This window comes from Acanthaster planci, linkage group LG15 (genome assembly GCF_054643075.1).
Source record: "Acanthaster planci isolate LZ-2023a linkage group LG15, COTS_SCS, whole genome shotgun sequence".
In the NCBI taxonomy this organism is placed as follows: Eukaryota; Metazoa; Echinodermata; class Asteroidea; order Valvatida; family Acanthasteridae; genus Acanthaster; species Acanthaster planci.
In genome coordinates, this window is record NC_141791.1 from 14,373,398 (window position 1) to 14,388,148 (window position 14,751).

Below are 14,751 nucleotides of genomic sequence, written 5' to 3' on the forward strand. Positions count from 1 at the left end.
TCACAATACCAGGGGGCAGGATTTAGACATGTCTGGCTTTGTGGCTTGGTTTCAAATTGTATCCCCGACAACAATGGAAGGCAGAAACATAAAGTCATTGATCACGTCTCCTTAAAATGAAAGTAAGATCGAAGTAGAAATGACAACACTACGAGAAAAATATTTTGGAGCTTGGTCTGTGTTACTTTGCCTTCCTTATACGGCCGTTTCACATTAGTGCGCCACCAAGAGTTTGCAACGCGTTGGCCAATCACAATGCGCGAAATTTGTAGACTCAATGCGCGTTTGGAAAGAGTCGACAAATTTCCCGCATTATTATTGGTCAACGTATTTTACAGCAGTTTGGAGTTTATGAATATTTAGCAGACTTACCTTTCAGGGATTTGAATAGTGAGTGTTATTTGAGATGATCCTGTCCACCGGGGAGTAATGATATCTGTTTTTTCAGTTCATTTTGTGACATGGGCGTTGCAGCAAGAGGCCATTCATTGTCCACCTTGTGGAGCTTTCTTCCTTTCATTCACGCACCGCATTCTTTCGCTGTTTTCGAACTAAACTGGACCTCGGTGTGTCACTCAGATTCTAACGTCCTTCACATTACTTCTCCACGAGGGATTGATTTTATTATATTTTGAATGATGGGGTGGTTGAGATTGGCTCCCGCCGCACATTTCAATGGAGCGATTGGGAACCAGCGCATAGCCTCATTTGTTTTTGTATACCTCCGAATAGCCAGCCAGCTAGCTGTGCATATATTTTTAAATTGAGATCAATCTCCCTTCACAAGTACAGTAGTATAATGTATTAATACAAGTATACCGAGCCACTGTAAAAACACACTCACAGGAAATGGGTTAATATGAGCATCATTCAATCGTGAAAGCAATTTAACTAACCATGAAGTAATTAACTCTAACGATACGGAGCTAAGGTCATAGTTCGGGCCACCATTATCTTCATACATCGACCCGCGGTGCCACCGTGCAGGTTTTAACAAAGACCTTTCCTCAAATTCGTTAAGGGCAAACAGAGAAATAGTGTCAAGAAAGTGCTCAACAATTTCATCTATGTGACAAAACAGAACTCACATCCGCACTCGTTTCAGATGGAACTGCAAGAACGTTCGGCAGGTACAGCAGTGGAGTTTTTTACCCGCTGCTTGGAATTACAGAGGGCGTCCTATTCACCCAAAGGAAACTAATCTACATGTATTGCATTTCACGAACGAACTTTCAGAAATGAACCTTGCAATGTGTTCATTCTTCATATCAATGTGATTTAGACTACTAGTGATTATTAATTTTGCCTCAACGTCTACAGAATTAACACATGCAAATTAATATTTACTGCGAATCATGATTGTCTGCTTCATCTCAATATTATTGATTACTTCCTAATTGACTATACCCAAACGGATTTCCACCGTCACATTTTCCCTTTGCCTATGGAAAAATCTTTTTTCCTTTCCACCTGGTTTCGATTCCGTACATTACCGTGACACCCCTCTTTTTCAGTACGTTCCCACCTCAGTTTCATTTTATTCATAATGAACCACAGTTAACTAAAATTAGAATTGCATTGACGTAGATGTTTGTCACTGGCTGAGTGCAGTCTTTTTGCTGAAGGATGTACGAATTAACGTCGGTGAAGTTCTTGATAAGCAAGACGCTAGTTGCTACCCTGCGCGGGGGGAAGCTAAGTGTGGTGAGTCATGTTTGGGGATTGTCTCGAGAAACTTGGAAGCGTATGCGTGTGCTGTAGTTTATGTACACGCATGCTGTGGAACCAGTCGCCATTTTGTTCCTGTTAAAGATTCACCCGGAGAAAGTTAGATTGAAGCTGAAAAGACTTTATGTAAAAGACATCTAACGAAGACATTCGGTATGGAAACAAGACTGGTTGTGATCGGTCTGTTTATGTTTCTGACACCTGGCTATGCAGCCAAATTTCGAGTACAGCCGTCAGATTCCACAGTAACAATCGGTCAACCGCACACACTAGAATGCAGCATAGCCGGTGAATACCAGAGGGGAAGACATCGTATCTACTGGGCGTGGTCCGGGCCGCAGAACCAACAAAAGTTCCTAAGCGTTGACCGTTCACTTTACGGTTCCGTTGATGCTGATAAACGAAGCAGGTACAGCATTACTGGGAATATAAACGATGGAGAGTTTAACCTCCATATTTCGTCGACTACAGTAGACGACCAGGGGCAGTACCGGTGTATCATTTATGACTCTGGCAGTAGCATCCGAAGCTCAGCGATGCTGAATGTCCAGGAGTCTCGCTTGCCAGACCAAGGTTATCCAAAGTGTTCCATCACACCCGCTAATCCACAGCCGGGGGAGTACGCCACGTTCTCGTGCGTATCAGCGGGGGGTGTGCCACCGGCCACCCTCTCTTGGGCTCGGCGCAAGAAATTGAATCTCCCCGCACACTTCAACTCGACAGGCCAGCAGACCGGAGCCTATCTACATCGACTGCTCAGCCAGTACGACAACAACGTCACGTTCACTTGTTACTCCAGGTCTGGCCACTCGGCAGCATTTGGCAGTTGTTCTGTGACCCCCTTCTCAATCCCTACTCATGTCACCATTATGCCTCCTCAGATGGTCACTGTTGGGGACTCAGCAGAATTTTTCTGCCTGGCCACGAGTGTGCCACCCTCTAACAGGTACCGTTGGTTTGTCGGACGGGGACAATCCATGACAAGGGTATCAAAGACAAAAGGACGTTTTGTGATCGCCAACCAAGGAGCGTCTCTGCGGATTCTGAACATCACCCGAGAAGACAGCGGGATGCCGGTGCGATGCGTTGCCAGAAACCCTCTTGACATGAAGGGAATGGACGAAGATATGTTGCAAGTTTTAATCCAACGGGACCCCATTCCCACCACAACAATAGCTCCCACTAAGCCCCCAAGGACTACTACGAAGTCCCCGCCCACCCCGTTGCCGACGACACTTCCTCTAACTGTCCTTCTTAAGACATCACAACGGATTCGGCTACAAACCTTACGAGCCCAAGCTACCAAGGCACCAAGTCTGGCCCCACCTGAACAACCTACTCTGCGTACTGCATCAAAACAGCAACCGCTAACGCAGTCTCCCGAACCCAAGAATCCAGTAACAACTGTGCTTGTCACAACAAATAAGATGGATGAACCTGTAAGTGCATCACCACCGCTTCAAGATGTTACCATTCCGCACGTGCCCCCTGATTCTGTCCTCCAACCCGGTCCCAAAGGCAAAGGTTTCACGGCAGGTGCTGCGGTAGGATTCACGGTTCTTGTCCTCATCGTCCTCGCACTGACTGGAATACTGATCAAAATCAAATTCGTGGACAAGCATGAGAAACCCGTCAAAAGGAAGACTCTTCGCCCGGCTAACAAGCCTCGTATCGACAAGTTGGACATTGTCGTTGTGCCGAATGCCACCCCGGAAGAAGATGGCAATACAAATAATGCTCAGCCGTCAAACAATACTGATGCTACACCTAAGCCAGCCAGATCGGCCAGACGACAGTCCTTTGTCCATCCTGATTTCCTGGAGCAGTTGGCCTCCACCATTCGATCTAAGAGCCACTGTTCATCCATGTTCAAGAGAGGATCATTCAGTTGGCGCAAGAGGAAAGCCTCCACTCTTGACCGTCCTCACACCGTCAAATCTGAGGACCCTGCACTGGACACTGAAGCCACCAGCACGGTCAAGAGGTACTCGGCGTTCTTCAATGCTGTCCCTCAACTGTCGAGCGACGAGATGCCAGTTGCCACTGCAAGGCAAGTCCAGAAAACCGAGTCAGTCTACGAGAATACTGAGATCGGCTTGAGGCTGCAGCAACAGGTGAATCGAAGAAGCCGAGATCGAGAGTCGCCTTATGAGAATACGCAGTGTCCTATGAGAGATGCTGCACCCTTAAGCGACCCTGACAGGCGCAAGAGTGAGGCAAGCAGCTTGCTGGATTTAGTGTACGCTGATTTGGACTGGACAGGGTTCTCCTCCAATCAGGATGAGGTTAATGACACCGAGGAGAAGACTGAGTATGCAGCCATTAGAACCTCCAAAGTTCTGTCGTAATGCATTGTCATGGTTTCCGTCACCAGGTATAGAGGGCGCTGTTCAGAAAAAAAATCACAAATGAAAACTGTGACATGGTTTTTATCGAACATTGTTTTCCGATGGATATGTATATTATAAACTTTGAAGGTAGGAAGAAAAAAAGAATCGATATGAAGACATTTGCCGTTTAATGTGCACTGTTGTCATCCGCCGAGACTCAACTGATCGATAAGTTTTTCAACCGATTAAATGGTACACAAACATAGAGAAAATACGCGTCAGGGCATTGGACTCGAAATGGTACACTGTATGTACCTGTTGTAAAATATGGCAAGGATACAGAATATTGTGTTGCCTTTGTATATCGTCAGTATGAAGTGTTGGCATTATAAAACAGGAATCGTAATGCATTATTAACAAATCATACAGCCTACATAATCCGTAATTTGTCATTGGAAAACTGGCTGGTTTCGATGTTTCATATTTCCATGTTGAATTAAATTGTCAACATATCCATCCCCATGCAAAATGCACTAAGCACAATCTTGCTAAAGAAATAGCTTTCAGTTAAGGTATTCGCTTTCGTGTCCCTTTTGGAATTTCATTTTTTGTGTAATAGGCTTGACAGAACTCGTGCTTTTGCCGTGCATATTTATCCTAACTTTTTGCTTGTACATACTGGCAGGAAAACGATGATACACCATAGTTGTTAAAATAAGAAAGTTGCTGAGATTTAAAAAATCAGGGGGAATTTCAGATTAAGAATTTTGGATAAAACAAAGTCGCAAGCCGATTATTGCTGAACGTGTAATTGCATGAAACTTGAGGTACTTAAAAGAATAAATTCGCCAAATAGTTTTCATAAAATATTCTAACCGATCTTGTCCATGATCGTTGTGATGCATTTTGAGTTACTGATCAGAGAAGTTCCTCACGACAGACAGTGACTGTTTGCTGTGTGTTGATTCTTCGGAGAAGCTCCTAACGACTGTTTGCTGTGTCTTGATTCTTCCGTCCTTGTAAACCTGTGTGCTGCTTGGTCAGAATTTGTGTTTGCTTTAGCCAATCACGGTTATACAGAAACTTCGTTAATATTATATGTACAGCGTATTATGACAAGCAGAGACAGACCTGTCACATTTCTGCTGTGTCTTTGGGTTGCGGTTTATTTTCACAGCATTCACGTCGTTTCAACTCTACTGTAAGTATAGTGGTCGTCTTAACTATACTTTAAAAATAACCCATGCGGCAAGTGAAAACCGGTGTTACTATGTAAACGGAAAGTAAAACCGCACGTGCTGTGGAGGATAGAAGGGGGTCTTATAATCAAGGATGGTGTGAATTAAAATATCCGCACTTCGACCTTTTAACATTTCGCGTCTTTTTGCACCAGACATTAGTTTTTTCATGTACCAAAGGTGTTTCAGCTGCATGGGGGAGGTGTTTACGTACCTTTTGGAGTCCAAATTCGAGAGACGTACGGAAAATATTCAAAACACGGAGCTCACAGTGAAAAGACAATAAACAGGGGTGCTGGTGGGCTCTAGAGGTTTTTCCATTAAAAATTTCCCATTATTTTGAGTTCGTTCATAGAAGGGAACTTTGTAAAACATTTGAAAATAATAGTTTTAAAAAATAATGTATTTACACATAAAAATGGCCGGCAACTTTTTTGAATTCTGTTGCTGTTGGAGATCAGGATGGTTTTGGAGAAAGCACCGTAATTGCGATAACTTCCCTTTGATCAAGTTGCTTTCCGACAGGAATGATGGAAGTACGTGGATGAAATAGTGTATTGTATGGAATATCCAAATGTTGTATTCACACAGCAGGCAAAGCCGACTGGAATCTGTCACTGAATGAACTTAATCTGCCAACAAATGTGAAACGCCCATCATCAGAACGACTGAATACATCCTAAATATATCCCAGCGTGCTATTAAACTTCCCCTTGAACACTTATTCAAGTCAGGCGAATTTCTTGTGTCTGAGCCGAAGGAACTTCTTTGGTGGAATCGAACCTCTGCTTTTGCGGTGTGGCCGTGACAGTTGGATGTGGGGCATTCGTCTGTGCGTTGTGTGACTGTAGTTATTCGGGTCACGTATGTTCAAGGTTTTACTTGTTAGTATGGCTCATGACGCATACTTTGAGAGCGATAATGTAATATTCATGTACCAGTGCATGCCATGTCAGCTGTCAAGATTTCTCGATGGGGAAAGTGGGTCAGGGTTAAAAATATCACGGCATTGAATTGACGGAAGAGCTATCCGAATTAATGCTGCAGAAACTGCTTACGCTCAAGAATATTTGGGAGTGAACCTTGGCAACAGAGGTGTGGAAATCTGGGGTATTTACTATACATATTTAGATTGCATTGTAAAGATAATGTGACTGTTGAAATTAGATTAGGGTTAAGGACAAATTTACGCAGAAGTGGAAGCAGATGAAGCGTGTTTTGTCCTCTTTGGTCACTGCTTTTTAAGTCAAGGTTCTAAGATTTTAATCCTAATCACAAACACTTCAGTTAATCAAGAAAGCATACACCCTTAATTTAGTGGTTATTAGGACTATTTTCGTAAATTCGTGAAGCAGCGGGATGGATTTGTTCCTTTTTCACGAAAGCGCAATAAAAGAATTTCGCTTTAGTTTTTCTTTTTCCCTTTTTAGGGAGTCATCTTTTTCAGAGTGCATTATTCATTACTTCGTTTTGAAACCGAGGACTCTGGGTTATAACTTATCAAACCTGACCCGATGAACGGATAGCAGTAATAGCGCCCTCACGTGGGTTAGACTTCTGAAGTCTGAGGTCGAGTTCGGGCGGCCTCTTCTTCGGGTTTCTTGTTCTCGCGGTCCGACGAACGGCGGGAACAGGGCTCAAGAACACTCTTCCCGGAACAGGATCACACACCACCTCCTCTTCAGGCCTCAGGGTTTTACAGGAACACGAGGAAAAACTCGTGAGATTTTGACTTTTGAACAGCAGCAAAAAATAGCGAGATTACCCACAAAGCCAGAAACAATGGGAATTTTTACAAAAATAACAATAATCATTTCCATAGCAAAGAAATGAATGTTCCTTTTTAAATAGCAAAGAATTCAGCCCAGCTTTCTAAAGTTTACTCTGAAAGAACGCACATGGATGCCTCCATGTTGCATGCAACAACCAGCGATAATCGGTTGCACGTTCCCATTGTTCGAGCGATTCGTGAACATCGAGAACAAGCCTCCCGAACTCAGCCAGTAGTTTCTATTATAACCAGATGAGTCGAATACCAGCTCCGTTTTTGTGACATTAATCTCATTACCTTACATCCACAAGCCACCATTGGGCAGGGAAGATCGAAAGCAAGGTGACTACTTGCGATACGAGACACGCGTATAAGTTAGACCTGAAAGGAAACTATCCAGGCTTTCACGTGACCAACGTTCTGACTGGCTCTCGCAGTGTGAAGTCAGTTAATATTGAAGGGCGACCCCGTGCGCTTTACAACAGCGAACTTTAATAAGCTTCGGGGTGTGTCAAGCCATGGTTCCATACAAACACGCACTGTTGTGAAAGAATTTCTTGGAAATAATCTTTTTTAATTGATTCAAACTCCTCTCTGGAGAGTATTTCGTGTTAATAATAGGACCAACGTCAAACTGCTAGTTTCTGCTCTAACAAACTCCGTCGATTTTATCTGGAATCCGTAGTAACAGGAGAGACAATTAGGTTGGAATGTGGTTGGATAAAGTTGAGTACTGAGAAGGAAAAATCGGAGCGGAGGATTTTTTTTTTAATTTTAAAGAACTATAGTTATAATATTACATCGACAGTTTTCCTGTTTCTGTGCTACAGCCATGACTATCTGGGGTTCATGGCTGACCAATGTTTTGAGAAGGTTGCCGCCTTTATAGCTTGATTAGCACTAGAGCTGTCAGCAGGCTGTGTCTTCGTGTCTTATACACTACTTGTTTGAAATCAGCAGACGACATAAATCGCCCTTAGGACCACCCCCTAGAGACCGAAGACTCATCGGTTCTTCCGTCCCCCCAGGGCGGCAAGACAGACCCCTCACCCACCCTCATCGGTCACCCGTGGATTGACACCTTGAGGACGCTAACCCGGAAGTGATTAAGCAGAGTAGAATTTCAAGGGGCGGGGGGTTGATCAGCTGTAGCTGGTGCTCGGCGTTTAGGGCCCGGTCGCTGTGTGGGTAGAGTGTTTGTGTTACGTGCAATGAGCCGGATACCCGAGTGCGCTCTTCACATTATTGTGTACGATCCTTCATGCGTGCTAGCTGCATGTAACAGTATTGCATAGGCAGTACACGTGCATACACACAACTCGCTGAAAAAGAACAGCTTGTTTACAACCGGCATGTCAAATGTCAATATTTGCATTGCCGTTCGGCCGTCGTCTTACTGATAGGATTGGAATGAACTGATGATGTGCTTATTCTCTGGTAGGTGCTCCTCACGTGAACAGTTGATGAAGTGATCATCAGTGCGATATTACGGAGTGGAGTTAAATTTCGACTCGTACTTAGTTGAAATTTGAGGTTACAGCAGGCTTCAGCCAAGATGCACTGTGTTTTATCGTCAGTTATTCAGCTGTGTGTTGCGATATTGATCGGCAGCGGGAATGTATATGCTACCGGTCCGCTACGAGAGAACCCAGCTGATGCTTTCACCACGCCGGGCTCTACTGTGGTTTTACGGTGCGCTATAAACAACCGTCCCGGTCAATCCCCGTATATCGTGTATTGGTATCGTCATAGCCCCAACGCTGCCTACTTGACCAAGGGAACCCGAGTCTTTCGCCAGAGCACTACGGACGACTCATGGCGGCGTCTTTCCGTGATAGGGGACACTCCAGCCGGGGAATATTTCCTTCAAATACGGGATGTCAGCATGAGTGATGCTGGCGATTACGGCTGTGTGTACTTTGAAGGAGGTAAATACTTGGGGGAGTCTCGGATCGTCACTATCACGGTGTATGAACCTCCCCATGAGGGGTATCCACAGTGCAGTATGGAACCGGCCGGGGTGTACCTCGAACCGGGACAAAAAGTGGTGCTTACTTGTATATCTTCTGGGGGGAATCCTAAGCCCCGTCTTGACTGGATGAGTTGGCATGAGATATTGCCAGGGAGAGTAGAGGAGGACCCCTACCCTAAAGCTACCTATGAACTACAGCTCATGGAGACCGACAATGGAGCAGTATTCACGTGCGTGGAGAACACTCCAGCTTTGCCTCGGCTGGCCCGGACGTGTAGTCTAAAGCCATTTCACCGGCCAACCAATGTTTCCATAGTGACTTCCTCTGTCAATGTAGGAGAAGATGCTGTGTTTACCTGCTCTGCAGTTGGTATTCCCAGTGTCACTAACTATACCTGGATAATTGCTGGAAAAACTCCGGAAAACTTTGTCTCTGCCTCAGGGGAAAAGATCGTCATCCAAGACAATAACCAGGTTTTACGGATTGTTAATGTTCTTTCTGGAGATAACGGGACAGTTGTTAAGTGTTACGCTAACAATGAAATCAATGAGAAAGGGGATACTAGTACAGAAGTTTTTATATCACAGCTGCTTCCTAGTCGTCCAAGTGGTAAGAATGCGAGCGCGAGGGATGAAGATAATGAATCGGGGATGAATGCTGGCATCATTGTGGGTTCAGTTCTTACTTTACTCCTCTTGGTCATCATCATCGTCCTCCTAGTGCGGAAGCTCATCTGTCTCAACATAAAGCAGGAGTCCTCCAGAGAGAAGGAGCAGGAGATTGGAGAGGCGGAGAGCCAACCTTTGAAGGCTGAAACTACTGATACTCATCAACCAGTCGTTAATATACACGCCAATCCACGGCCTGTTACGATCTGCCTCACACCGCGAGATGCAATCGTAGAACATATACGAGAGACAGAAGAAGCTGGTGGCCAACTTCTGAGACCATCCGATAGTGGTTCCCGGGTAACTGTAGTTGGTCGACTATCCTGTGCTGGAATGACAGTGGATTTTGGAGATATTGGACAAATGTATTCAAAGCCCGCCAAGAAGGGAGACACTACGAAGCACGCAGATGTCGTGCCAGATCCAGAACCTCAGACCTCCAAACCGAAACCCAAACCTGCTGCCAAGCCCGCTCTGCTCCCAAAACCTAAACTCCTTCCTAAACTAGGAAAGCCCCTGCCCGTCCAATCGAAAGAGGAACCAGTGTCTCCGAAGGAGGACGACCAGCCGAAAGATGAAAATGGTGAAGTCATCTATGAGAACACCCACCGTAGACCAGACATCACCATGGACCTAGGGGAAGAAAAAGATCCCCTGAAACCCAACTCCACCCACTGGAATGGGAAGAAACCAGAGCTGTTATAAAACTGAGTGTTATCCTCCCACTGGTCTGGGAAGCGACCAGAGTCGTTATAATTCAAGATTAGTAATATGTTCTCACAGGAATAGGAAACAACCAGGATTGTTCTAAGATATTGTCCACCCACTGGATTGGGAAGCGACCAGGTTCGTTATACATGTACCTCAAAACTAGTAATATCCTTTCACCGGAATAGGAAAAGCCAGGGTTGTTCTAAGTTATCCATCCACTGGATTGGGAAGCGACAAGAGTTATGAGACCATCATCTTCTTTTGAGTACATGGAAACATATTTGAAATTATTCTTGCAAACAATTTATATACATTGGTCTATACTGTTGAATTCTGTAAATACAAAGAAAAAGCCATTTATCCACATTTGTATCAACATAGAACTTAGAATGCCCTATCTTGGTAAAAGTTTGGTCATGGTAGCCTGGCAATATAAACTTAAAACTGATAAGTGATATCGGTGTGCACGGCCTTGGCATAAGTTTCTGAACAAATCAATCCTACATTTGCACACGCAAATATTTTAATAAAGTTTCTCCCACTCCCATGCTATTTAAATCTCATTCAAAATAATTGAATGTAATTGGAGCCAACACTGGTTAGAAGGAAAACAACTTGCTGATTTTTCAAATCAGCAAGTTTTAAAAAGAAATTGTTAAAACTAAAAGCCATGATATTACTAGAAAAAAGCCACCTTTTGCAACAGTTTTATCCTCATCAAGTAACAAAACATAAGTGTAAATGTACAAGTCGAGTGCATTTCTTTGGAAGATGTATTGCGCATAGGGGATTATCTCCATTTTCGGGAAACCTTTTCGAAATTGATTGATTCAGCACGACGCTAGTGATTTGTAAGGACACAAATTTTTATGATACAAGTTTTATCATTTACTTCACTACATGTACCTGTATGTACATGTACACTAGCTGTGGTTTCAACAGAGCAAATTTCATTTCTAAATCTGAAGTGAAACACAAACAGGTGTAAAAAAGTGAAAAAACGGGGGGGTGTAGACATTGTTCTTGTGGTCAAATTTGCAATACTGCTGAACACTGCCGATAATACTAGTTGTATGCGTCAGTAGTTTCATCTGTTATAAATATATGTAACCAGGTGTGATCGGCACACAAAATCCCACTTCACCCAGTCTTGGCTCTACACAGACTTCTGAACTCTTGTCATGTTTGTCTTGTCAAACGTAATCTCTACAACTTGTGTAAACCGAGCCGTGGGTTTAAACACTTTAAGTCAGTGTACAAAAGTGCATGCTTTAATGGAATTGGAAGGAAGGGTTTCAGTCGGGAAAGTTGGGTGTTGTGGGTGCTTTTTGAATATGACATCAACCAAGTTTTTACAATTTGACTTGATGTGGAGAGCTGCTACCCTTTAATGTAAATTTCGTATTTTATATTTGTCTTTCATTTTTGTGCCTTTTTTCTAAACAATTAATAATCAGTTAGTTTGGATACGAGCAGTGGCGTAGCTAGGGTTTTACTAAGGGGGGGGGGCAAAGGGGGCACCAGCATCTTAAGGGGCACCAGCATCTTAAGGGGCACCAGCATCTTAAGGGGCACCAGCATCTTAAGGGGCACCAGCATCTTAAGGGGCACCAGCATCTTAAGGGGCACCAGCTTTCACTTCAGTGGTGTGGTTTTTTGGGGAACAAATTTTTGTTAGCCTTGTTCAATATCCATCCATCCGTTCTTTTCAGTGTGGGGGGGGGGGGACCGGGAATTTAGGGGGTACGTGCCCCCAGCCCCCCCCCGGCTACGCCACTGGATACGGGGTATGATGGAGGGTTTGATGGGATTGAGGTATGATGCCACTGCAGCTATGGTTGGTAATAATCTTAATTTGAAACGTTCGAGTTGTGGTGAAATATTTAGGGTTTTAGTGTCCGTGTGGGTGCCTGAACTTTTGAAAGACATATTACCCTTGACCTACAAATTCAAGATTACTGAAGAATGCCTGACCCGAGCAAGAGGTTATGAACGTTTCAACTTCAAGGTTCCTCTGTGCAGGGGGGAATTGGAGAATTATTGCATTCCTTCAAATTCTAATTGTAGTTGTTTATTAGGGTTGTAAAGCTTGGACAGGATTTGGTTATAAACAAAAATTCATTGTAAACAATTGTTATTCTGTTGGGAGGTCTAACACATTTTTCCATAAAAAGTCTTAAAAAGCAAAGCTTGGGGGAAGCCATGGCAAGATTTTATGGCTTTCAATAGAACAGGTTAGTATAGAAGGCATAACCTCAGTAATCACTGTCGGTAACTGTAATGGTTGACCTTAGAGTGGCAACCAATTAGTGGATGTCCGAATTTCCTCCTCTGCTTTGAACGGCACAGGTGCTTCACAACCGTCCATAAAATGGGGGCTCCATCAGCTCTCAAGAGTCGTTGCTTATCCAGCATGTTTGTTTACCTGTGATGTTAGTGCCCTTTTACTTTAGAGTGCCAACATCGCTGTTGTCTTTTTTTTAATCGTATCTTTTTTCCAGTCCATCTTTCGCTTTTAACACCCCTGTATTTGCAATTGAAGTTGCAATTGAATTCAGGGTTTAAGTCAAGAAAAACGCACTGACACGGCTGAAGGGTTTGCTAAGGCTCGATAAGGTTACCAAGTTTTAGAATGTGCAGGCCTCTGGCCATAAATTTCTGTATCAGCCACTCTGATGAGAAATCTAATACATGTACACGTATTAGATCATCAGTGCTTTGTGCTGGATGTTTGCTCGTAATGATGTAAATACGTGTAATTCAACAACTCCATATATGACGGTAATGGATTGATGAATAAATGGTAATCACGCCCCTACAGATTCATTTTGCTCACTTTTTCTGCTTCTTTCCACATCACTTGTTGTCCACCGTGGATTTTTAGCAGTCTGTCAGGCAAACATAAAAAGATAAAAAAAATAGTCACTTCAGTGACAAAGAAATTAATCTCCCTTGCACATTACTTGTATATGAAGTGTACATGTGATTTTAAACATCGAGTATTATGTGTTAATGTCACGAGTATCTTTCTATTGATTTGTGTGTAACTCATGCCCTGTAGCCTGTAGGCCTATGTCATTTTTTCCAGACATATTCTTTTGCATTGGCCTTTTGTAAATGGAAAACATTTCCTGAATTCCCATTACCTCCGGTCAACATTCCACCCTTGCAGTATTTCTCCCGCGTAGGTAAAAAGGTATGTCACAATGTACATGGTTACTTCGGTAATGATTTCAGGTTTGAGCGAAGCCGGGCAAGGGGATGTTGGCAATCTTGGATCATAATGAGGTCTTCTTATCTTCGTTCGAGGTTGCACTAGGCTATTTCCCGCCCGGATACTGGGAACGCGTTCTCGTTTGTGTGCGCCAAATAGGGGTGCCGAAAAATAGAGCAGGATTTGCCAAATGCCATGGTCCAAAGAGAAAGAGTCGATTTCAGTTCCATTTGGCCAGTCAGCCACGTGGTTCAGACATTCAGAATTATGATAATATTTGTCACACTGTGTGAAAGTACGGGTGAAATGAAACAGAGAATATAAGATTGTAAACTTCATTTTGAAGTAAAGACTTGAAGTTTGAGCCGTTATAGTTTCCGTCTGCCTAAACCAGTCTGGAAAGACCGCTTTAGGTTTGCACTTAATGCTATATCGATTACAATAAGATTTAACTTCGAGGAGTAAACATGTTGTGTCAACTGTTTTGAACGTGACTTTCAATTCCATTTTTTCGTCTCTGTGATACATTGACCCCTTGCGGAGAGCGAGGATTGGCCAGCGGATGAAGTGCGGAAATCCGGGGATGTTGCAACGGAATAGTCTCGACACCCGAGGGTTCGTTAAGCAAACAGCTTTGTGAACTTTCCCTTTCACATGATCTGAAAAGGAGATACGTGAACTTTTACTCGTGCCATAAAATTAAGCATGAACCTGCCATGTTGTTTGGTTATTTTTTAATGATAGGGCTAGTTGTCAGCAGAATATTGCTAACTTCCATTCCACAAAAGTTATCCCGACTTGCTGCAAGAGGTCATCAAAATTTATATTTTAATTAAGAGAAATATGCACATAAAATGTAGGAGTAAGAGCAGTGGCTAAAAAGTTAAGGAAAATAGCGAACATACAACGGCCAATACGGTCCGTAAGGCCATGTAAACCGACTACCGCTGCTTGAACCTGGACAAGGTCAGAAGGAAAATCACGCCTTGCTGCTCAGGTTCCCGTGAGGACATTGACCTCGAAATGAAACGAAATCAGCTGTAAAGACCTAACTCAAACCTTCATTAAACAATGGAGGGAGAAATGTGATATTTTCACTTTAATGCCTGACGATTGTT

The 14,751-nt window shown here is 43.5% G+C and overlaps 1 protein-coding gene and 1 long non-coding RNA gene across 2 annotated transcripts in view; both read left to right on the top strand.

The window, feature by feature from the left end:
* The window catches only part of LOC110978910 (uncharacterized), a 51,830-nt gene that overhangs the window by 30,094 nt on the left and 6,985 nt on the right, over positions 1-14,751 (top strand). The gene's annotated exons all lie outside the window — the stretch shown is intronic.
* On the top strand, positions 1,618-13,245 carry LOC110978905 (uncharacterized). Its single transcript, XM_022234239.2, has 2 exons — positions 1,618-4,072; positions 8,601-13,245. Exons 1-2 carry the CDS (start codon positions 1,884-1,886, stop codon positions 10,411-10,413), a joined length of 4,002 nt encoding a protein of 1,333 aa, XP_022089931.2. The 5' UTR covers positions 1,618-1,883; the 3' UTR covers positions 10,414-13,245.